A 24,962-nucleotide genomic window follows, 5' to 3' on the forward strand; every position below is an offset into this window, starting at 1 on the left:
ACTGTGGATCTTGTCAATAAAACACTTCCCGCGTTCCCACTCCTTGATTACGATAGGTCTTCTAGTCCATCTGCTTCTGATTAGAGTATTCTTTTCCACTGCATCATTATTTTTAGTAATATTATTGATCCCTTGAGTTGCACGATTTTGGTATTGAAATACGCCACCCTTGTCTATTTATAGGTTGCCGACGAAAGTGCCATTTCCGCTTCTCATCGTGCCACACTGGCGCGTCGGGAGGCAGCGGCTCTTCGCGAGAGTTTGGAACAGATGAAGCAGGCCTACGAGCAAGAGAAGAGCAAATGTGCTGCAGCTGTGAACAAGCTTCATGAGGTGGGTTGTTTCTATCCTCCTCTCGGTTGTCATCAGCTGGAAGAACAATGATGAAAGTCAAGGTTAAACCTACTTAGGATTAATACCCTGCCCATTCGCGAATGGTAGAGCCGCTTCATTGAGACAAATATTACTTAAAGCCACATGCATATTCCAAAATCTGCCAACTGTCTACTCGACATTCCCTTCAGTCCCTTATAGACTGATCTGGCAGCATTCTCACAATGCTTCCTCTAGCCGGAATTAAAGCTCCGGTTATCGCCTGTCAGCATCCATCGGTGAGCCGGATATGGCTTATCATCTTTTCTGAAGCGGCGCTTTGTCTCACTAATGCGGCATGAAGTACAGGTCAGATTTCGACAAGGAGCGTTTTCAGCAACCTTATGAGTAGTGTATTACGGCTACACATGTCAGACTGTCTAAAAACATTCCTACCTGCAAAACATTTAACCCTTCTGTGTAGCAAGTGTCTATGTCCTGCTTGATACATTGGCACTGGTCTAATTCGTCCAGTCTGTGGTTACTGTGTTTTTAAGCTGGGATGCCGAAAGTGTATGTATGTGGTTTTTGGACGTTCACACCACCTTTTGAATCCTGCTGAAACATCATCACTTTCCAACCAAATCATCTCGAACGTTCTCGGACTTGTTAACTCTCATGCCTTTCGTCTAGGTTCCATTACATGCGTATCATAATTGGACCGTTTCCTAAGTGATATGTAGTGCTCGTTAGGTGGGATCAGCACACCATTTCCTAGTGCTAGTAATGATAGATCTTAAGTACTCTACAGATTGTTTTTGAGCCAGTTGTATCACATTCATTTCTCACCATTATGTTCCATTATGTTCATTATCTTTGACCAAGATAGCAGACAGCGGTAAGTATCAGCCCGTGAACCGTTGAAAAAAAAATCACAAACTCGATACTTTTCAAAATTATGTTCACACACCAACTCCTGACCTGCTTCAGCTACCACACTAGTCTATATTGTAAACACAGCGATTATCATTTCTTGCCCGACTCAGCTGTCCTATCAGAATGTGGATGTGTGCGGTTGTGCTTCATTGTGCGCCCGTGTGTTTTCAGTCCTCGGTTTTCGCAGCAAACTATCTCCCGGTCCTTTACGCGCGCACATGCACCGCTAACTCGGCTTACGTTTCGTTGTCATGTTTTTGGGTGCGGATATGTACACCAAACAAATCCCAATCGATGCGCATGGTTCACGCCAGACAGGGATGCGCAGACAGGTTGTTTCGTCAAATTGGGGTCAGTCGCAAATCACGCGGACACCTGGTGTCTGTTCAGATTGCGCAGTTTGTGTAATTAGGTCCCCGGAGCCTACCTTGCAAGCTCTGTGCTCCGCCCTGATGTTGTCCAAAAGCCCACTGTTTGAAAACGGAACTGCGCAGTTCTGTTTTACCGGATACGAACTGTTGGGGCGTAACGGTTCTTCAACAGCCACCTTCCTGTCTACCCCCGTGTACGTCCGAATGCACGCAAGCCATCATGTGTGTATTACGGTCCGTCTAGAGATCTGTACTCGTCCATGCATAATTATTTTGGACGTTCCTTTTTGTGAATATTTAGTGAGTTTTGACAAGATTCTTTCAGGGAGAAACTCCCCAGCTGGGTAGGGACGCTCCCAGGATCCCTCGTTAGCTAACACCTGGTGTATCACCCTCGGATAACTGCGCCCACCGAGGAATCAGAATGCCGATCTACTGATGCATGTTTTTCCGCCCCGTTCTAACTAATCCGAAAACGCACGGCAGTTCAGACAGGCAGCAACCTCCTGCCTTTATCTTTTTTGTTTCTCTGGATAGATCACTTTTCAAAGGTCCTGTTTGTATCATTTTGACTCCATCATACTTTTTACCACCCGATTCGTTTGGGGCTATTTCCATCAGATTCTCGCATTTTTTTGTTTTCTTCCTCACAGGTGATGTCCGGTACGAACACCCCTGCTTTGGAGCTTATGTACCTGGCCAGCGCTCAATCCAAAGATGGCGGTTTATTCATGGGCAGTACAGCCAATCGACACAAACTGGCCGCGATTTTGGGCAATCGGCAACAACAACAGTTGCATCAACAATCACAGAAGATAAAGCGTTTGCAAAATGAAATCAAACGACTCCACTGGGAGTTGGCCGCATCGAAACGCGAGGTGAGTTCTGGTTTATTGCTTCACCATTTTGCCAGTCATGTTTCATTTTCGGTATTATTACTGTATTAAATTGTTTTCGGAGGGTGCTATGCCGAAAACGTTCCTTTCTGTGCGCATTCTGTTTACTGGTATGCGAACGCGATGACATTCACCTGGTAACTGCACTCCCAGACTGTTGTATCAAGCTCTCCTGGACTCGAGGCCGTCCACTTCTTTACCCTTCACATTTTCTCTGAATTTTGGGTATCCATGTTCAACCTTGCAAGTAATGGTGGTCACGTTAAAAATATTCGCACGAGTTATAACTGACAAACCAAGGACTTCTTGTTTGTTGATCGTATTGATGATGAGGACTCACACACAAGCGGTCGGTCGTTCAAGGCCGAACTACGAATGGATTGTCTTGGGTTGGCAAAATGACAGAATCTTCGTCACACTTTTAAGATTTTGTCACCAACTTGTAGAAAATTTCAGTGACCGGCTTAAACTCTACTGCGTTGGCTGAATTCTCACCCCTAGCGGCACTAAAATCGGCCAAAGACGAGGCTCGAAATAGCTACTGTGGTCTGCTACATCTACTTTGACTCTTTCAAGAACGAAATCTTCAGTGCTACGCAAAAACGAGGCCGCAAACACACCTTCGACCCCAAACAGACGGCGTTGCCGTTTAGGAGGATGACTGTTTGAAAATCAACACGGAACAATTCGACATACATACTAAGCTCATCATTGGAGCCAACACTGTTTGCGGTATACGTAGTCTTGGCAGCCGACTGTATGTAGGATACTCGCCCTAAAGTCGGTCAGCTCTCTGTCGAGCGTTTCCTTCCACAGAACTAGTAGCATATCTGATCAAACGAAGATGCCTCCTCGGACTCCCACCCACCCTTGTTTCTGTTTTTTTTTGTGTTCATTCTATATCCGACTGTCGAAAAATGCCCGTCAGCGAAATAGGAATATGCGTCATCCTGACATTCAGTGGGCCGACCAAGTGTTTGGACACATCTTAGACCACCGCGGACCAGTTGTAGATTTTCTTCAAAATCCCTTTTTTTCATTTCGCCGACGATCTATGAAAGCTTCCTGAAGTGGTTATTTTGTCGAAAAATGCCCGTCAGCGAAATAGGAATATGCGTCATCCTGACATTCAGTGGGCCGACCAAGTGTTTGGACACATCTTAGACCACCGCGGACCAGTTGTAGATTTTCTTCAAAATCCTTTTTTTCATTTCGCCGACGATCTGTAAAAGCTTCCTGAAGCGGTTATTTCATCTTGTAATACTATTGCGACATCGGCGTACAGGTGTAACGATGGAGTGGTTGAACGTTTTCCTTCCATTTTTCGAGACGACTGATCTGAAAAATGGACGCCCAGTTTGGTGTGCCTTGTTTCTTCACGCCTGTTACTCAATTCGTGGTCATGTAGGATTTGAATTGAACACTATTCGATGTTAGGAACCTATGGCATAATTTGCTATTGTTTGTTGTCGGTCTGTACATCTTGGTTCCTGTCACCAGCGCTTGTTCGCAATGAATCAACTTATGAGCTTGCGATGGTTCTCATATCGGTCCGTAAGATTTGTTTCCTTGTGATTTACTAGTTGGGGGTGGTATACGGTCCAGTCAGCATAGCTTAAATGACTTTGGGTGTTACCGATAGGCCACATGAGCCTCATCTAAATAAGTAGTCTAAAAGAAGGAATCTCATTGGTGAACGTGTCTGATGCTTGATTGACGTTTTTGGTTGTTTGGCTAAATCCCTGTGGTGCGACGCGTTATTTTACACAATCTAACAAAGCCAACGGATTAGGTAAGAGCTTTCTAAAGATGTCGATGAACTCAACTGTTGCTCTTTGGGTTGCATTTCGAAATAATGCTCAGTATTTTTCAGATTTTTTCTCTTCTGATGCTCGACTTGGGTTAACCTTTGCTTTTGTTTTGTTTCACCCTCAGAACACTCACATCTTGATGGAGTTATCTCAACTTCGTGAAGAGGCACATTTTCAAACCGCGCACCCATCCGCGAATCCTCACCATCAGCAGCATCACTCTCACCACAGTCGTGATCCAAGCGATGATCTTGGTGCCAATGGTCCGTACTCCACTTTGAACCAGTCCAGCATAACTTCGCGTAACCGTTCTGGACTGTTCGCCTGGAGCAAAGGCGACATGTCATCTGTCGGGTCTGACCGAACCGTACCGTTCCAGAAGACCTTACTTCCAAATGCTCTTTCTCATGCTTCATCCACCTCTGTACGTCATTTCCAAACATGCCTAGCGGAGTTCCATATTTTGGGCCTGTGACCATAGTAGTATTTCGAGAATTGCGCACTGTCGTCCGTCGTATTGCGTCTAAGATTATACGGACCCTCACCGATCGAGCTTGTGAACTACCATTAATTATCGCCTCCTTCCCTTTTGATTGAATGACCAACTTAATCATGATAAGGCAAAAATCGATGACTGCTTGTTGACCGTATGTTTAGTGAACCCATACTTACTGAGTGTATCACACATCTTTACTTCAGACATACAGTCGGCTCACAGTTGATTGCCGAATTTCGGTGTGTAGGAGAGATGTGTACTCACCTTTCGACAATCGAGGTTATACTTCCAGTCTTGACGTCTTCAACTCACCTGCTTGACTCCGTTTTCATATTATCGGTCAACCTTTCACAAACGTACGGATACTGATTGTAGAGCTCGAGTAGCGCTCTACTTTGATCATCTTGTTGAGCTTCTCTGTTTTTAGGTAACCGTGTTCCATCCGAGCTATCATGTGACCAGGATGCATCCAGACAGTGCCACAGCCACACAGTTTGCCTTATTTAACCACACTCTCTTTGGTACAGTTTAGTACTACCTCATAACATGATAAGAGATGTTATCGGTCATCTTTTTGGAAATTTACCAGTCTGGTCTTATGCTTAACATTTCATACCAGCTACTCCTCCCTGTAAGTATGAAATCGTGTTCTTCTCCTACAGTCCAATCCTGAGCTTCCAGACAACACCCGAGAGGTGCATGTCCGACAGCATTCGTTAGGCGAACGGACCACATTCTCCACGCAACTGTCTAATTTCATCTCACCCATCCACACTCCCGCTTCTGTGACGCACCCATCCAATGAACGTCTCAACCAAATATCCTCTTTGGATCCCACCGATTTCAGTATGTGTGGAATTCTGGAGTTTGGTGTAAAACAGCAGCGTCGTAAAAAACTTGACTGGTTCCCTCGTATAGTTAAGGTAAGTGTTGAACTCTGTGAACATGGCTCGTTTTTTATTTCTGCATTGAGGTTCGCGGAATGTGCTTCCTTTCGGAGGTTTACTTACCGTTCCTCCGGTGAACGCTTCTCATAAAACTTGAAGAATAGTCTGCATGCGCACCCAGTCCTTGTTTTCGTCATTCTATTGAACCCAATTCACTTTCGTTGTGATGGCGAAAAAGTGCGGACAAAAGAAGACTTCAGTGTGACGAATTCGATCAACTAATCAAAAAATTTCTGAACGCTCTTATGAAGCTCTCACTAACCTAAACGAGATACTGATATGGAAGTCAGTCAGTAGAACGTAAGGTTGACGGAAACTCGGAGACTGCGCCTACCTGATAAGCCCCAAAAAGGGCGAAACCGGTCGTGGGCTGTCGACAGATTTTCAGCAACCTCATGAGTAGTACATTACAAAAAGTGAAACTCCTTTGCACAACTATGTTTTGTTCTGCTGACCCCTTTCTGAGCAAACTGGCACGTCGAAATTGGGGTCGTTGCACCTATCTGGCGTATCGTCATATTTCTTGAAGAAGCTTAGCCGTGATCATCGGATTATAGCCCGCGATAACAGTGTGGAGCCATCGACGAGCTACATCGCAACTTGACCTTTAATGAAAAGGGTCGCGTGAATTTCGTTCAACATTTGACAAATGTAATCGGGATTCAAACTCACAAATTACAGAAACATCAATTTGAGTAACCAGAAAGTGAAAAGCAAAGGACGCAACATTAGACAACCACTCAGCGTTGTTGTCTCGTCAACAGATATTATGATGATTTGCTTAATAATAATAATAAAAATAATCGTTCAGCTGTAACACCCTTCCGGTGCCTAACTGTTATGCTACTCGGAGGAAGCACGAGGGCTGGGATGCTACCAGGTCGCCCAGGCCTAGACAGGGGAAGTCGAGTGGCAGAGGTCGAGTTCGAATCAGGGACCTTCCGGTCAGTAAATTCGCGCTCTAACCACTTGGGCCATCTCACTACACGTGCTACACTTTTGGTATATGCGAATGCTACTGAATGACAACTCCCTAGTCCTTTTCCAGAACAACCACAGAGCCTTCTATATGATAGTAGGGAATTGCCTCCCCACTTATCCTACTGTGCTCCATGGAGTTTGAATCAGGCGAAGAATAGGACCACAGGTTTTCCTTTCCAACACTTCATGGGACGAGATGGAAGTCAGTTGTTGATCACGACGAGGATTACCGCATCACCTTGTACAAATTCCCTGTCTTCCTGCCTCTACTAACAAGCATCTTGTTAGCTTTGCAACAGTACTTATTTATTGGTTCCGTAGACTAAGAATTTTCCAATTCAGGTGAACAGCGTTTCTGTCGGTAAATTTGAGGCACTTCCAAGGCACACATGAACCGGTCTCTCGGGAAACTGTCGACCTAACCTAATCTCCTCTCGACGTAAACCCCATGGGGTATTCTAGAACGTACAAAGATCTCTACGACCCTGAAATGATTTCTGCCAGTACTCTGAAAGAGGGACGTAGATTTGTGATGTTCGTGCAAATTATCGGTTTGATCCACGCTTTAATTTACCGCTTGCTGGACAAAAGTAAATTCAATGCACTCGGTATGACTGGAGTTATGATTGAAGACGTTGGTGGCCCTATCACTTCGTTGTGAGCCATTTCGAAGGTCTGCTTTGGTGACCATCCTTTATAGCCAGACAACTGCATCCCAGCAATTAGCGTACAGATAAGGTATGACTTTCTTCAGATCAAAAGCGACACAATGAATCAGCTACTCCGAACAGAAGGCAATGCGGTTTTTACAGCCAAGTTGTGTTCTTAGGGTGTACCCCCGATCTAGCCCTTACCAACCGAAGTGGTACGCCATTCTTCAGCAAAAACGTCATCGGTGTTTGTTCACAATCTTTTATGAGATACTAGCGTCCAATGCTCGCCTAGTTTCTTATCTAGCCAAGCAAATAGAGCACATGACTGTTCACACATCGCTTCTGCTGTTCGATTCTTGGCAATTAGTTTCTGCCGAAATTAGCTGACAGAAAAATCCAACTAGGCTATTCACCAAAAAAGCGCACGTAGGTTGTCACCAATAGTATGCACATTAGAGTCGGTTGTGTGTTTTCACGCAGAGTGGAACGTGTGTCTGGTCTTTTAGTTTAATTCTATACTGTGCGCAGTGTCGTTAGGCACCTTAACACACCGACTGCGTGCACTTTCAAATTGCGGACTTTAGTCCTTCATATTGCTTCGGTCGACGGTTAGTACGGCCCAGCAAGACACCTGATAATCTAGGCGCCGCCCTGCGTGAAAATCATATTCAATGATCCTTTAAGCAATGTCGCGGGTTGTGTTTGGTTCGCTGGTTATTCTAACTAGTGAATGGCGTCGACGGAAATTGAGCGCTTTAGCCAAACATCTGTCATCTTGAAGGTTGCTTGTCCGACATTTTACACCACCAGGTTGTAATCTCATGAGCACTCCTTCCCTGAACTGTTCATTGCCAAAACCTCTTGCATATAATAGATACTCAATTGTCATTCATTCGTTTCGGTGTCATTTCGAATACCTAAACAGAGGATATTGCTTTCACACTTTCTAATACGACTGCATATCTCGTTGCGGCCTCGTCGCGGTATGCCTTTAAATGCTGAGGTGCATTTGGGTGGCCGCAATAAAGCGCACAGTAACTTGTATCTGAGCAGTCAGTTGGTGCAAGATAGGCTTGCTATGAAACATTTTGATGCCAATTTTTCGGAACTAAAGCTCCCTGGCCTGAAAACACCAGGGAAATCGTATGATCCTGTAAATGACCATGTATATGGTATGTTCGATGAGCTTGGCAATGCGGTTGCAAACACTTCATCACCAGTTCAGTTGTCAGTGCGTCGTGGGTGGAAGTGCCTTCTTCTCCTCATTTGTAGATCAGGTATATTTTCAAACAAACCCTCGTAGAGACGTCCGACGCACTTCAATGGGCATTTTTAAATAAGCCACTGCGTTTGGTGCTGTTTTTGGTGAATTGTGGAGTCGCATCGGTCACGAGAATCTGTGTTAGCAGCGCGGCCAGTGTGACTCCTTTGATGCTTAACTGGCATACAACCATGTCAATTTATGTGGAGAAAGCCCAGAAATTAAAACAAAAAGAGCCACCCCTCAAGCGTCCAAATCCAGTCGGCTTCCTACTTGGAAATATTCTGATTTAAAGTCTGAAAATAGGTTTATCCTCACTGATCCATTGTTCATTAGACCGTCTGTATAGAACCAAACCTTGTGTTCCCGGAAAACACAGTTTCCTATCGCCTGAATAATGATTGCTCCCGACCCGGCCGTCCATGGAATAACGCGTGCCACTTAAGTTTTCTAATTTTGTACTTACTAATGAGTAGTGTGAATGATTTACTACGATTATCGTTCCATCAAAGTGATGGCTAGCCGGCTGTGTTGGTGTTCACTGAAACCCACAACACATTCTTCGCGTATAAATGTGCGGGCTTTTAGGGCATCAATGAACAGACCATACACGGCCTTCACCAAAAGTCCATGTGGAGGCTCGAAAACGTATCGAGGTTTCGACTATTGTGACCATCTACTGACTTCAGAACGCTACTTTTTTCTCCTCGAGACTGTTTATGTTTACTTGTTAATATGTTCCTCCGTACCTACTTATCCAGCTCACTTCTACGTACCTGGCCGTCTGGGACTATAACCACGACGCAGTTGGCGCATTGGGTGCTGAGACCAGGTCGAATAAATCTCCCTCACGCTCGAGTGGCGCTATCAGCCTTATTGCTGTCTCGGCAACTGCCGGTCCCGCGATACTGGAAATTCCCCTAGGTGCTTTGTATAAGGTAGGCCCGCTGGATGCCTCAGAAGCCATACATGAACGTGATGAAGCTCTTGCGTGCGCCTTCCTGGTTGCTTACGATCGATCCTACTCTGAAGTGTCTGCGTCTCCCAAGTCTGCTACTAGCCCTGGACAAAGTAAGTCACCTACTTCTGTGGCTTTGTATTCGGTATGAATAAAGCTCGCACACTTGCTTATGGGTTTGGTTAGTTGTGGACGGATCCAGAATCGTCTCAATCTTCTTAACAGCTTGAGGACTGTAATCGCAGCCTTGGTATACCCAATTGAGGTCCGTCTTAACTCACGCAATGGTAAAAGCCTACGGTAACGTGCTTTACTCCCCTTTGTTTCATCTCACGCAGGCAATTCCATGACTCTACCACGTAAATTCAGTTTCGGGTCCTCTTCGATTTTCTCCACACACAATCCTCACCCGCCGCTCACACCATCATCTTCCGGTTCTGTCAATACAAGGCGTATTGTTCAACATCAGTCTGATGCTGACTTACCTAGACGACCAACTTCAGGGTCAACCATAACCCACATCGACCTTTCCGGACCAACCAGTCCTCCCGTTGCATGTGCTTCTACCCCAACCAATCCAAAACCCGTATGCGCTCCCGTGAATCAGCACCGGGGACATCGGTTTCAAATGATGAAATTCCGTTTGGTCGCTTCTTGTGACTTGTGCCACAAGCCGTGCTGGCACTTGGTCTCTCCTCCTCCGGTCCTCCAATGTCTTCATTGTCAGGTACAGTTCTGCCTAGTTTCATTGACGTCACTGAAGTGGTCACGCTTTCGACCTGTCCATACAACAATATGTCGATTGTCTGACACTTGTCTTCAAAGAAATTTCAATGCTGCTACCTTTTTATTGCACATTTACCAATGGTCCACATGTCTGATTGTTTTTTCTATCCCAATATTTTGATGCATAGAAACTGTGGACACCCACTGTCGTAACATTACATGATAGCCTTTCACCTTGACGGTAGAACAAACCTAGAGTGCCAATCACAGCTATCAGAATGCAGGTAACCCTATGGTATCACACAAAATATGTCATTTATGCTATTGTTTATGATTGTTCAGACTAGTCCTTGAAGAGTGAGCCTTGACTAGTCATGAGATCCACTCAGCATCACGGACAGGACTTCGGTACTTCGTTCATAAATGCTAACGAATTCCTCTGTGATAATGAATAATTCTTCCACCACGTTCCCCATCACGGTGGTTCGGTACGATCATAACGGCTCACAAAGTCGCTTCGTGGAAGCAAAGACTTTCGAACGGACCAGTGATTTCGCAGCGAAATCATGGTAGTTGTGCTGATGGTTTCCGCTCCGTTCGCTCAGCTTAGCGAATACTTCTGCAGGTGTTTCCCAACCATTCGGGAACCCCACTTCAATGCGTCCACTGATAACCTCCCTTCGATTGGGAACAAAACATTTTCATGACCAATCTCCAAGCCTGAAGGACAGGGCGACCACCAATGAGGTGGCTCAAGCTACCAATGCTTTTCCGCAAGAATCTTGCCACTAGTTGTGCGGTGTAATCAATGCACCTTCATACGGTTTTTGGAGAGTTTGATGCATATTTTGCAATCCTGCTGGATCACGCATGATGTCAGATGTGCTCGTCATAATCGGGTTGCAAGGGAACTTACAAAACGTCTCCGTCGACTGGGGTACACTGTCTTCGAGGAGTTGAGAGCCCCTACTTCCACATCGTTCATCAAACTTGACCTAATCGCTGTTCGAGATCGCCGTGCAGCTGTAATAGACGTCAGCATAGTCTCGGATGGGCGTGGAGTGATAGTGTGGAATGAGAAGAAGCAGAAGTATGGTGCTGATGAACATTCCCTCCCCATAATCTCAGCCCTACATGCCATCGGTTGTGATATCGACTTTTTGGTTCACCAACCGATGATCATCTCTTATCGAGGGATCTGCTTTCCTCAATCCGCTAAGGCTGTTATTGGACTGGGACTTCCTAAGGTCGCAGTCAGTGACTTGTGTTTGCTTGCCATTGTGGGCTCCCTGCGTACTTATGACACTTTTATGCGTGGCACATGGCGTTGAATGTACATTTTTGCCATTTAATCTCACCCCAGACCCAGTATGACGGTCACTTTGTGCCTGATGTGCGAGTCTTGACTGCGCTAGCGCACACTGCGCCTTGAAGAGCATTCACCATTGTTTGTCCTTTCTTTGGTTACTCTTTCGCATTCATCGCTTGCTCTCACTTTTGTTTGCTCTTCAAAAATAAATGATAATATAGTATCTGTTCCCCCCTCCTGCTTGGTTGGTTTACACTTACGCTAGGCGAAACCACTAGTTTTTCCCATAGCTAGTCTCACCATCGCTTCCTTCACTTCGAGCCACAGAAACATCTTGAATCTCTAAACCCTCGGACGTTTTTCGATAATGTCGCTTCTAAGACACGTCATGCTTCCGCATTAATACCTAGACTGGGTTGTTTGTTACTTCTCTTCAATGTTTGCACATTGTAGACCAGTGTTCACAAAATCACTGTAACTGGAGAGAGTTCACGTATATCTCTCTCACTTTCAGGTGCTTGTTGTGTGACGTTGTAATATTGGTAATGTGTCGTTTATGCCACACTTCTTCCCCTCTGCTTGCTCTTCGTTTTAAAAGGGCTCCTTTTGAGATTGACTTGTACCTTGAACTTCGCTGACCGTATCCATCATTACTCAGGCTATAGGCTGCGTGTTCTAAATGCTAGTTTGAAATAATGAGTTGGTGTCGAACCTTTTCCCTTCAATCTCTGCCAGCTAAAGTTTCATGCCTCACACATGGATATGCAGGACTGTGAGATACCTGCTTGTGGAAAAGCAATTGTGACCTACTGGTTTCGGTGTCAGTCCAAAGCGGAACAACAAAAGTGGATTGCTCACATTAGTTTCGCGATGCAATTTGCCAAATCGTCGCGGGTTGGTGTTTCCACCGCCGCTGCAACAATGCTGTCTTCACCACCTGCAGGAAACGACAATCGAACTGAGGGTTGCCCCGAACCGGATGTCAGCCAAGGTGAATCTATGACTGTTTCTATAATGCAGACGGTCTTGAGTTTCGTTCTTTTTGCCACATTTTAGATTGCATTTCAACGGTAGTCAATTTTCTACCGGTAATTTTGAAGTACCCGCAGCAACCTTATTCACTAAAGGACTTCGAGCAACATTTCAGCGGAGATCCGGCAGCCTTTTGAAGATATGGGAAAGTTTATTGAACAGTGCTTGTTCATTTTCGTTGTTTCAACTACCGTTCTCTTTTTTACTCGTCTTACTATAGGCTCAACCGTCCTCAGAGGAACAGCTGACCCCGAACATGACCTTCAGAACTCTTCCCAATCATCCGATACACTACCTACGGCGCACCAACAACACAGTTGCGACAAACCAATAACAGGCAATCCTATTTTACGTCATGCCAGTCTCCCGCGACCACAGCATCAGCGTGCAGTGAGCTCTAGTTCTTCCACCGAGAACCGAATGAGTTTTAGTTTCACTCACGAAGCTGCATTGTCAACCGCTTGTCCAGCAAGCGCCAGTTCGCCAAAAGTGATGATCGAGCGGGAAAAATCGTCGAAAGCTTCGAGGGAGAGAATTATCTCAATAGAGCGTGCATCTGCAGAGAATGACGACAGTGATTTTGTGGACATGCCTATCCCAGGAACTTCAATCATCTCCCCAACACAGGTCTCATGAAGCGTCATCCACTACAATGATCTCGTTAGTCATGGTATCTTCACGGTGCGTGAGGAGAGAATACTGTTAGGTAGGACTCGTTTGCTCACCATTACAGAGTCTGTCATGTGATCAGTTAAGTTTGACCAACAGTTTGATTGCTTATAAGTGAAAGATCATTGGTTGTTGGTCAGTTGGCTGTTGATCTATTCACCGAACATGTCAACTAACTTGCAAACGTTTGGTCACCATACTAGGAGGCATCATCAGTGCACAGTCGTGTGTCAGAGTCTAGTCAAAGTCTTGTTGAGGAACTTAATCGTTATACAGTGTAGTTGTTTACTCTGTTTGGCAGACAGGATGCAGTTGCGCCTCTCAGCCAGTTTCAAACGGTTGTTCCATTTACCACGAGGATTTTGAATGTGGTCTGAGTCTGTGGAGGTTGCCCCACATAAGTTAAGCTCCTCAGTTCATCTTGGTAACTATTCTGTGCCTTTACACTGACCACTGTTGATGATGATGATGATTAGATGAGCAGATACTTTCGCGCTACCTTCCGGTCAATAGGTTTGCACCTTATCCACTAAGCCACCTCGAGGTCCACACCGATATGAGATTCCTTAACCGGTAGACACCATGTTTTTGGTCTCCATGGTATTCTGTTGAGACGGCCACTTTTCTTACGTAGGGTAGTCTACTCTCCTTTGTTGTGCCCAGTTGGCGCCCTGGATCACGACCCTTGTCTCAATGTTTCTTTCTCTTTCTTTTCAGTGTTTGCTGATTTTTTCGATGACCTACTCTAACCGAAGTGCACTACTGCTGATAACACTTTCATTAATTTCTGCCTGACACCAAAGTTCTCTAATCTTCTCATGAGCGATTGCCAAACATATCCTGTACTTCTTGTTTGTACCCTCTTGTCCATTTTATTCTTATTTGTCCCACTGTTCAGTTGCATTTTTGACGCTATCGTTTATTGTCATCGTTTCGCTACCACTTGGCTTTCAATATATGCTTTCTGAGAAACGTTTCTACCAGAACAGAACTCCCGTAACCGAACTGTCATATTCCGTTAGTTTATATATATGACAGGGGTTCACTGGTGGACCACATCCCTTCACCCTGGCTCTCTAGCTGCTCGGTATATATATATATATGTGTGTGAATACACTTGTTTGTCGTCAGCTTTACACACTGTATGTATATGTGAATCACATCCTTCGTCACAAATCGTGCTCACCAACCTGACTAATAGAGGTTGCCGCAGACCAATGTCTGTGAAGCAAGCTTTACTGGATCTGACAGATCGCTTCCAGTTTTTATTGAAATTTGGATCATTATACTACATGAACTCTCTCTGTGTGTCTGCCGCTCTCCACTTGCTAAACTGATGCTCGTAAAGTGCCTTCTTCAAACTGACACCTCTCCTCATATCCTCATATCCTATCAGATTTTTATTACTGTTTTTTTACCATCCACACCTTCGCATGTTTTACACGTGGCCTTTTGTTTCTTGTGTTTCTCGTTCAAAATCGTTATGACTTGTTGCGTAACTCTATAGTCGGTGCATTTGGTCTGGTTAACTGGGCCTTTTGGTGACTACGAGTATGGGCATCGAAACCCGCGAGCGGTTCCCGTCAACTGGAGCGCTTCGTGTCGCGCCGTCGCCAGTTTCTCTATGCATGTGTGCGTTCTTTCTCTCTCACACACACTTTTGTCTTGATTATGTCTCCAAGCCTCTCCTTTTACCTGACTGAACAGCTTCAACATGTATCTTTGTTCTTTCTACATTTTCGGGGGGGGGTGAACTTGGTCGAGCATGGTTTGCCAGTCAACCGAATATACTTTGTCTCTGAAGTGCGTGTAATGACCTTATCTTAGATTTCAACTTTTCTGGCCTCATCGTAGCTCTGTAAAAAGATGTCCACCGGTGTGCGAGTATTCATTTACAGCTCGTTCACACTAGCACGTGATTTTCATCGATGTCACTGAGTTCTCAATGAAACTGGGCAGTGAATGCACTTTTGACTGACAGGAGCAAAATCGTTCTCAATTCACAAACGCAACTCTGAAATCCAAGCCCTCCTCGTTTGCATAAAACCATCATAGGTACCAAGCTAGGGAGACACATAAGCCAGAGAGTAACACCAGCTCCTTCCTTTCCTGCCGTGACACGTCTAGCTGTGAATCGTTCGGCCATTATCCATTATTCTCCGAAAGGCCAAGGGAATCAGACTAGTCTCTCCAGATGAATCTGAAAAATTGAACAGATTCTCGCGCGACGAACTATAATTCTAGAAAATCTGAACCGAGAGAAACAACACAAGGGTCATGGAAGTTGCAGTATCCAGAAAATATTGATCTGTCGAATGTCAGTGAAATAGTCAGCCCAACAATGTTAACCAGCTTCGCTCCGTTCAGTCGATAGCTGTGAAATCGCTAGAAAGTAGGCTGCAACTTTGTCTTCCTAATTCTGTGCAACCGCTCCCATGCGTTGTGTACAACAAGTTGATGGAAACATTAGACGGCCGGCTACCGGTCTCCCCATTTTTGGGGCTTACCAGGTTGGCCAAGTACAGACTTTCCCTCGGCCTTATTTACTCTTTCATAATCGAGGTCTACATGCGCGGCAATAAACACCTTTGGAAGCTAACGTAGTTTGCCCGGAGAAGAGGTTGAAATTGAAGAACATAAGGTTGACGGAAACTCGGGGACTGCGCCTACCTGATGAGCTCCAAGAAGGGCGAAACAGGTCGTGGGCTGTCGAGGAGTTTTCAGCAACCTTATGAGTAGTGCATTCCAAATACACCTGAGTCTCGCTTATGGTATTCTTCAACTGAAATTGCCGTACAAAGGCCATGTCATATTGTCTGCGTAACCAGTGCTCACAATATCGAAGAATGTGCACGCTAGCTGTGCGTGAACCGCGCGAATCAATCATGATTATGAGTCTAGGTTGACAAACAACACTGAAAACTGAAGGGCACCCGTTCTACCTAACAATTCAAAGCCATATTTAGCTGTCCATGGATTAATTAAAAATGCCCCGAGGCAAATTCTGCGTGTATCGGAGTATGTTGATGGCATTCTTATCACCCATCGATGTGAAATTAAGATGCATTACGGAATGAGAACGTGTCGCGTGCGCGCAGCACCGTTTCATCTCCTTCAGAATTCGAGCTGCGCGTGTAGCAATCAGTGGACAGCATTGCGTGGGCATCCGCGGGGACACATTTGGCGTGTGAAATTCGACGTCGTGTCGAGGAGCACAAGTACGAGATTCATGTGACTTTAGTACGCTAGTTAAGCAGTCTTCGTTCGGCTAAACACGAAAAAATTGTTATCAGTTTGGGTAGTCACAGGCTGGCTACATCTGTGTTCTTGCTGAGTGACCCGTCCAAGCGTTCGCGTGATGTCTAAAAATGAGTGGACGCAGAATCAGACTCATATGGTACTGGTCGCAGAATCCGCAGTCCAAAGTCAACCATGAGGATGTATGATTTGCTGTCCGTGCTGACCTGCTGATGACGAGGCCTCTACGAGCTGTATTCAAACAGCCCATGACTACACTGTGATAAAGGTCCTCAGGTTAAGTTTGATTAATCTATGGTACATGTTGTGTGCGAATCGCATCTCAATGAGTCCACAGTGAATTCGTCAGTTGTATTCATTCAACATAACTTAGTGAGGTAAATATCAGACACTAAACAAACGTACTGGCGGTTGTTTGGTCGGAAATTTCCGTCGTCTGTAGTTCAATAGGGATTTTGTGCCTTAGGTCAAGTCAAAAATACTTTCAAAACCGTTTCATCCTTACTGAGAGTCATCGTAATTATACATCCAGATTTTCCTAATAGACAATAAGCTAACTGGATACTTTTCTTAGAAAGGAATCGGTGCTTTCTAAGGACGCAACTCGCGAAATATACTGGAGCAATTAAGCCACTCCGGGCAGCTTTTTCAATTGGTTAACATTACCGAATACGCCATGCTCAAAATTCGAATATCGCGGTTCTTCCAAGAGTGTATCTGCACTAACTAGCGGAACAGCTACGCCCTCATTCGAATCTGGTAGACGGCGAATATTCATCGAGGTCATCTAACCTAGGTGACCTGGCGAGGTAATCAAATAATGGATCTTTGCGTTTGAACCCGAGATTTGTAGTTCGAAAACATTTTCAGGAGGATATGCAACTATCCTGCGCTCTTGGTCAAAGCGACCGTTCCCTCAATGGTCTATTGGTTTCATTTGAAGTGCAATGAATGTCAGTTGGTTACAGAGGATCATCATAAATGAAGGAAGGTGACCCGTCTAAATACAGATTTATCCATTCAAGGCCATATCTGCAAGACTGGGTTTTGGGAAAAGCTATTGCAAGCGCATGCTATCAACGACGCAGATGAGGTTACATCTGGTCTCATTCTGCTGCTCCATAGGGCGATGAGTGAATCTGCCCAAGACGTAACAGAGGCGTCAGAAATCAGATCTGGATCTAAGCATTCCATCTTCGCTCCCCAAGTTGTTGTGAGCTTCAACCACCGTATAGTCGCATGCCTGATCACCTGGCTGGTACAGTTCGCACACAAAACGTGGTTCAGTAACGAAACCTGAAGCAGACGACTCAACTTCACGGCAGACGATCCTGTGTTTTCGATGGCCTTTTATCTCAGGGTGGATTCTCCACACAAAAATCCAGTACGAACTTAAGATTTAATAGTTGATTTATTGATGATGTGCTGGAATATTGGTAGCTCGGGTGAATCAGCTGGTATTTGATCAGATGGCTGTTGATCTGTTCGCCGAGCTTGACAACTGATTTGCCAAACGTTTCTTACCATTTGAGGAGACATCTTCAGTGCGTCTTGGGTTGGGTGGGATCCACCCAGTTGCTTTATCGATCAGCTGGTTTGGATTCTTCGCCGTTTGCGCGTAAGAGGAAAGATTTAAGTTAGGCCGAAATTCCGCTCGCTGTCTGCATTCTTACTGAAAACGTTGGGTTAACAAGCTGATAGCAGCACTGGCAGCAAGTTTAATGCTACGAGTTATTTGTTCGCGTCAATTTGTTGTTTTTTATTGTCGACGGTGTACCGTATTTCCTTAGCACTGACGTTTGGTAAGTTCCGAAGTGGGGTTCATCAAGACTACATTAACAGAACATTCCTGATAGATTTCTGTAATGCGCTGCTCATAAGGTTGCTGAAAACTCCTCGACAGCCGACGACCGGTTTCGCCCTTCTTGTGGCTCATCAGGTAGGCGCAGCTGAATCTCTCAGTTTTGATGTTTCCAGGGTGGTTGCCAGGTGAGTCTCTCGAAAAACCAAATTAGTTTGCAAATGAATGTATTTCGCTTATTTCGTGCAATTTGTTTCCAAGCAGAACATAAGGTTGACGGAAACTCGGGGAATACCTACCTGATGAGCTCCAAGAAGGAAAACCGGTCGTGGGCTGTCAAGGAGTTTTCAGAAACCTGATGAGTAGTGCATTACAAAAATATATGTATCACGATATCCCGAATATCGTGGCGACTGAAGCATGAGGCGGCCTGGTGCAGCACATTCAGTTGCCTGGAAACATCAAAACCGGAAGATTAAGCTGGGTTCCAGGTGAGTCTCTCAAAAAAACAAATTAGCTTGCAAATGAGTGTATTTCGCTGATTCCTGATAGATGTTTCAGCACCTGCAGCTCCACAAAGATATTAGTTTCGTTGTTGCAGCATTAAACATAATCCGGAAGCCCTAAAGTCGAGGCAAGTTGAACTTTTTAACCGGTTTACAATCTTCATTCTCGTTGCATAGGTCCTGCGCTCAAAGTTCTGGTGGGTACGGTATTAATCTGAGTTACTGCACAATTCCTGCATACCAGACGGATTTTAGGAGAAGCTTATTATCCTGAGTACTACTGAGTAGCTCGCACCATCAAAATAAATCGTCGAGGCCTTTACCTGATACCAAACCAGGGATACACTGTGGATTTGACGTGAGGTCAAAAAATAACGTTAGGACAGGAAATTCCCTGGATGTTTTCATTTGGACTATTCAAACCAGTTGTTACACAAACTAGCAAGCATGTCGACAATTCCGCTGACCAAAATCTGCTCTTTTGACTTCGAATGTTTGAAAACGGGTGGACACTGTCGACGGACAAGCCGTATCTGCTTTCTGATATGGGTACTTACCACAACCGTTATTGACCCCAGGACATGATACCACCCCAGTGAATCCCTTGCGCCCATACTCCACTTGTCCGTAGTTCTATTTGTTCCTGACAGACTTGTTCACTAACGGTTGCCGTACTGCCAAACAGTTCGCTGTCATTTCGTTTTGGTGATCGTCCTTCATACATATCATCTTTCAGTTTTATCGTTTGTCAGTTTCCCAAACCCTTAGGATCCACATGCTGGGTGCGTCTCTGTTGCTTGCCATACAGGAGGACCTGCTCACATGAGTGTGATATGGTCACGTTTTCTGCATAGTTGGCAAGCAGAAACGGGTTCTTGAAGAAAGGGCTGAAGCGTTCATGGCTCTGTGGAAATTGGAGGCCTCGACCTCTGGGGTTAGTCAACCTATATATCCAAGGCAGTTATTGGTTGTCATTTTAGGTCTTCGGTAAACGAGTCACAATTTTGCGCTTTCGCAATATTTATCAGTTCACATGAGACGATTCAAGTCAGTCTGGTGTGATGGCCTCTCATGTCAGACGCCTAAATATGAAACCTCCACACGACCCAGAGTGTCCACTGTTGGTGAGGTCAAATAAGAGCAAAGCTTGAGTTCACTGTTTCTCCCCTCTTTGACCTCGACTGAACAGTGGAATCAAGGCAGATAGGAGATTGACCACACGAAAGTAATTGATCACAAAATTATGTCGCCAAATAGATTTCAATTCTCCCGAGCAGTGCATACCACACGTGGGCTCTTTTTGGAAGCGTTTCGCCTATTTGTGAGCGAATGTTTTGAGCCATAGTATGTATTAATTTTCTCTACAAGTGGAAGAGAAACTAGTTGATGTGATACGGAAAATGCAACAAGCTCTTGTTATTCTTCCGCCGTTCAGAACGAGTGACTACAGTTCATTGCTGACTACTAGGCCCGTTTTCCGGCTCACAGAATCGTCAGATAGTAGTATGAAGCATAGTTGGTTCTATCTATAATTCAAAGTTCATATCCTCCGGAACAGGACAAACAATACGTCAATATTTCCCTCCGATATCATTGTACTTACAGTTCACCGTAGGTTTGAAGAAAACCACGCAGGTTTGCATGATGTATATCTGGATGGCTGTTCGAAAGAAACGTTGTACCCGACGCAGTTCAGTGCAGTTTTAGACCATGAAAAATACATGTGAGTTGTCTGGTCGAACTTTGATGCGCTTCTGAGCTCATCTACACCTACTGCAACGAGTTCCATGTGAAGATGACTCTTGCCAGGAATAGTTGACCTTTGAAAATGACTGTGAAGTAGGCCGTCGTGTTGCTTCAATCATACTAAATGAAAGAAGCCACGGGCTTCTGAACAGTCGTATGTCGTGTTAACCGGGACCTAAGGTAACTCGAACAAAGAGCTACCTCTACTGTAGCTCAATACAGTTTCTTTACTAAGAAAGACGGATGCAAAATGGAAACCTTCATCCAATAGAATGACCTCAAGCTTTCCTTGCTGCACTTCTGTGAACATCTAGTCACGCTACAATGTTAGTCCTGTGGACTAATTGATTTCTATCACCTATAGTTGGACTATGAGTAGCATAATCTCAAGTGAGCCATCATACTGATTTGGTAGTGTCTGTGGCATTGTTGGCGTCCAATTTATCGGTTATCAGTTGAATAACTAGCCTGAGATTCTAGTATGAGTTGGCATCTACACAAGCGAACCTTTTCACTCGGATTGACCAGGCATCTCTTGTAGTGAAAACAAACATGAGACTGTGTTATCTAGCTGGTCTTTAAAGCAAGCTTTTCGTGAAAAGCATCTCGGTGGATGAGTGGCATTGTACTACATATTGCCAAAAGAGTGATTCATTGCGGTAAAACGTCGCCACTTTGGGAGCAAAACAGCTGCTGTGACACCCACAGACGCAAAGTTGCTTGCTGAAGTGAGCCTTTCAGGTTAGTCTGAAGCATCAGACACCTGCAAATGCATTCCAAGATGGAATACGGATTCTTAAGTAGCATGTCACAGACAAATGTTTTTCGTCAGTACGTAAGAATTATTCCGTTGGAATTGGGGCAGTAACCTGAAAGTTTGGTTGTTCAAACATGTGACTCAGTTTCAGTGTGGCAACAAAAGACCCATATCCACATCGATAGTAACAAGCAAATCACGAGGATGCGTTTATTCGCAAGCGTATGAGACAATAAAGTAGCTAAGAAACACACCCTGCCTGGGCACTGGCAGACCGAATAATGCGCAGTAAAGATTATTTGTACGTCCAAATTACGTGTGCTTCCGGAAGTCGAAGGCAAGTCGGCAATATGTGATGTTCACGTGGACCAGTCTGAACGAGATGTAATTCAAATGACTGATACTTAGAAAAAATCAGACATGTTGCTGATAGTTGTGCATGTCATTTCGAATGCAGAAAAGTCAAAGGTTCCAGCGTGTCACAATTTTATGGATAAACCAAAATTCATACAAATGGGCTTCTAATGCGCACGATTGTTCCCATGACTTGATCCCGACACTATGCCACGCGTCCATAGATAGTTCGGTTACTTGGGGTTATCCGACAGAGATCAATAGGTCATATCCTGCGTCTGGGTCCAATGAGACGACGCGATACTATTCATGAAACCATACTCTCGTTAGGGCCTAATCTCCTAATTCATAAATATAATCTGTCAAAGACCATAGACTATCTGAATGTGATGTTCACGTGGACTAGTCTGAACGAGATGTAATTCAAATGTAATTCAAATAATTATAATCTGTCAAAGACCATAGACTATCTGGCCATGAAAACGGGAGCCCCAAAAGATGCTGCAGCTGACGCTGAAACAACTCTTATATTTCAACCCACACATACACTCCCGTTTCAACAAAGTATTACCGTCAAAAGGACGGTAAGTATCCGCTTACATTTTGCTTATACTTGTTGGCCTGGAGGCCAGAAATTTGACGGAATACATGTCGAACCAGAGATATATACTGTTGATGGAGCTTCCCAGTGTATGCTTCAATTCTAACCGTTGGATACACCGTGGAAAAGGTTATCAGTTGGCTATTTTTTGGAAACGCCGTATTGACTGGGAGAACTGACAACTTCATTGAAAGCATTATCTAGCACAATAAGTCCCGAGATGGAAGAGAAACAGCATTTTTTCTCAACCTTGGCTTCAAGAGTATGAAAAATACCTTATAATGACTCTCCAGGAGCGAATCGGGTTCTAATCCAAAACAGGCCGATTGCCCTGATCGATTTACCTCATCAGTCTGCAGAATAGAAACGACAAGTGGGAAACAGAGACATCGATTTCTACTACCACCTCTTATCAGAATGTTACTTGCAGTCATAGGATCCAAGCTCACACCTGCAACACATCGATGCTCCTCCTCAAGTTCATCTTTACATAAAGAGTAATTATCAGTAGTTATCTGTTCTTTGACAGTTTATAAATTCGTGGGTGCTTGTGATACTACTTGCTTGGGCCGTGTGGGCTGTTATTCGTCGAAAGCGACTTGGATTGCAAAAAATAGTAAGTAGTGGTCACATCCAGAGCATCCTCTTCGCGTAGCCAGTTGACATGAGTACTGAGAGTCGATTCGCTTATCAAGCACCGCAACTACCGCTGCATAATCTCGCCGATAATCAGCCGATACATTCACCTACGGACATGTGCATTGTATCCGCAAGACAGAATTGTCTACTTCCTCCTAGTAAACTGTCTCCTGGTTGTTTGCGTCCTGCCTGACGTTTGTTTAAAAACCAAACCTTATCTTCATCATAACCCAGACAACCCTGTGTTACATGACACTTGCTCTGAAAATCTACAATATCCCCCCCAGGGAAAATTGGTCTCCGGATATTTCATCCTCAATGACTACAGTCAAAAATCTCAGTGGATCATACGAATTCACCGAAGAATATTGCAGACTTTGCCGCTATAACACGAAACCAGAGTGGTGCACGAACAGCTATACAGTTAGGAGGTGGTTCTTCGAATGCTAAAGCGACCCAGGGCAAGTGTCGATTTCACGGTCGTTCTACTGAAGAATGATAAAACAAAGATTGGCAAAAAATACACCAGTCACCCTGCTAAACGCCTGCTTTGAGTAATAGAAACAATTGTGATATAGTCCAACTCAACACCGGATTCAGCCACTCTATGCTGAAAAGCCTAGAAGCACTGTACAGATGCTTCATCCTTATTGAAAATCATCAGCAGTGCGCATCTCACGAAATTCCGGATGGTCTCGAATCCGCGACCTCGTGACTAGTAGTTAGGACACTTCACCGTTCGGCAACGGGTGGCTGATCAGCAGTGTGATTAACTCGCACTTACACAAGATAAAGCTCATCCTTCAATCACGGAATCTACATCACGTGGCCACACGTGTTGGCTGGCTTCTCGAGCAACGAATTCTCAGATGGAAGTTTCACTCATCGGATGAAGTTTATTGTTGGTACCAACCAATAATCTATAAGTAGCTCAAAAGGATGAGGAGGAAGTGGAGGTTGCGAGTTCGAGCCTCTCCGGAGTTTCGTGAGATACGCACTGCTGATGATTCCCAATAAGGATGAAACAGCTGCACAGTGCTCCTCGGCTTTTCAGCATAGATTGACTTCACTCACAGGATGAAATCTCCACAAAAATCCCAAATCTCTTCAGCTTCGACGAACGCTTGTGAAAACTGGATACAGGAATGAAATAAGTCTTGGTTAGGCCTTGGTTATCTCCCCTGTTCCGTTTTGCTATTTTTCACGTTCTAACACGTGTGGTCTTATCGTTAACTCCATCGAACAGACGTTGTTCACTTGACTGCACACCGCCAGTTGTGCATCAAGCAGATCGATAAACTAACTGAACTTGATTTCTAATGGGTGCCACCATCCTATCTACCAGTTAACTCTGGACCTCTGAGACTACCTCTCATAACATGGCCAATCTGATATGATTACAGGATCTTCGTAAAATTTTAGGAAATTAATGCGAGCCCACTAATACGTGGGTGTTCGTTCTGAGTATAGTAGATAGTAAAAACGAATATGTTTACATCCAGAGCATCGGTGGATTGGTACATCTGATAGTGAGCTACGGACCGAAAAACCCACGGTGGAACTGTCCTTGGATCAGTGTCCGTCCTGACTAATTTCTTGATCGCTTTGATTCCCATAACTGCCTCACTGTAACTGCGTTTACCCCAGTATGTGTAGGTGATTTTTTTTCGGGACAGAAAACAAGCGACTGAAACCACGCTTTTGCCCAGCGTTCTCGTCTTCAAAGTTATCCTGAGAATATTTCGGTAAGAAGATCCTAGAAAATGTTGGACTCTGTCGTGAGAATTGTCTAAACATTACGTAGTTATCGACTGAATGTGCACGTTTGCGTCCGAACTGTGATGAGATTGAGTACCTTTATTCCCAAACTTCTGAGACTAGATTTAACATAAGAATAACGAGTTTTCACCTCGCCGATCTGAGATAACGCTTGTAGTCCCCC

At 44.7% G+C, this 24,962-nt stretch overlaps 1 protein-coding gene across 1 annotated transcript in view; it reads left to right on the plus strand.

Moving 5' to 3' along the window:
- The window catches only part of T265_14978 (hypothetical protein), a gene marked incomplete at both ends in the record, with an annotated part of 54,721 nt that extends 39,679 nt beyond the window's left edge, over positions 1 to 15,042 (plus strand). Inside the window, 9 exons of the mRNA XM_009176057.1 lie at positions 184 to 333; positions 2,273 to 2,497; positions 4,451 to 4,750; positions 5,485 to 5,745; positions 9,426 to 9,735; positions 9,961 to 10,349; positions 12,393 to 12,648; positions 12,910 to 13,395; positions 14,076 to 15,042. Of these exons, the coding sequence (XP_009174321.1) occupies positions 184 to 333; positions 2,273 to 2,497; positions 4,451 to 4,750; positions 5,485 to 5,745; positions 9,426 to 9,735; positions 9,961 to 10,349; positions 12,393 to 12,648; positions 12,910 to 13,325 (2,307 nt within the window). The remainder of the gene's footprint in view (positions 1 to 183; positions 334 to 2,272; positions 2,498 to 4,450; positions 4,751 to 5,484; positions 5,746 to 9,425; positions 9,736 to 9,960; positions 10,350 to 12,392; positions 12,649 to 12,909; positions 13,396 to 14,075) is intronic.
- Positions 15,043 to 24,962: the final 9,920 nt, after the last annotated feature.

Source organism: Opisthorchis viverrini (assembly GCF_000715545.1).
Source record: "Opisthorchis viverrini unplaced genomic scaffold opera_v5_313, whole genome shotgun sequence".
Taxonomy (NCBI): domain Eukaryota; kingdom Metazoa; phylum Platyhelminthes; class Trematoda; order Opisthorchiida; family Opisthorchiidae; genus Opisthorchis; species Opisthorchis viverrini.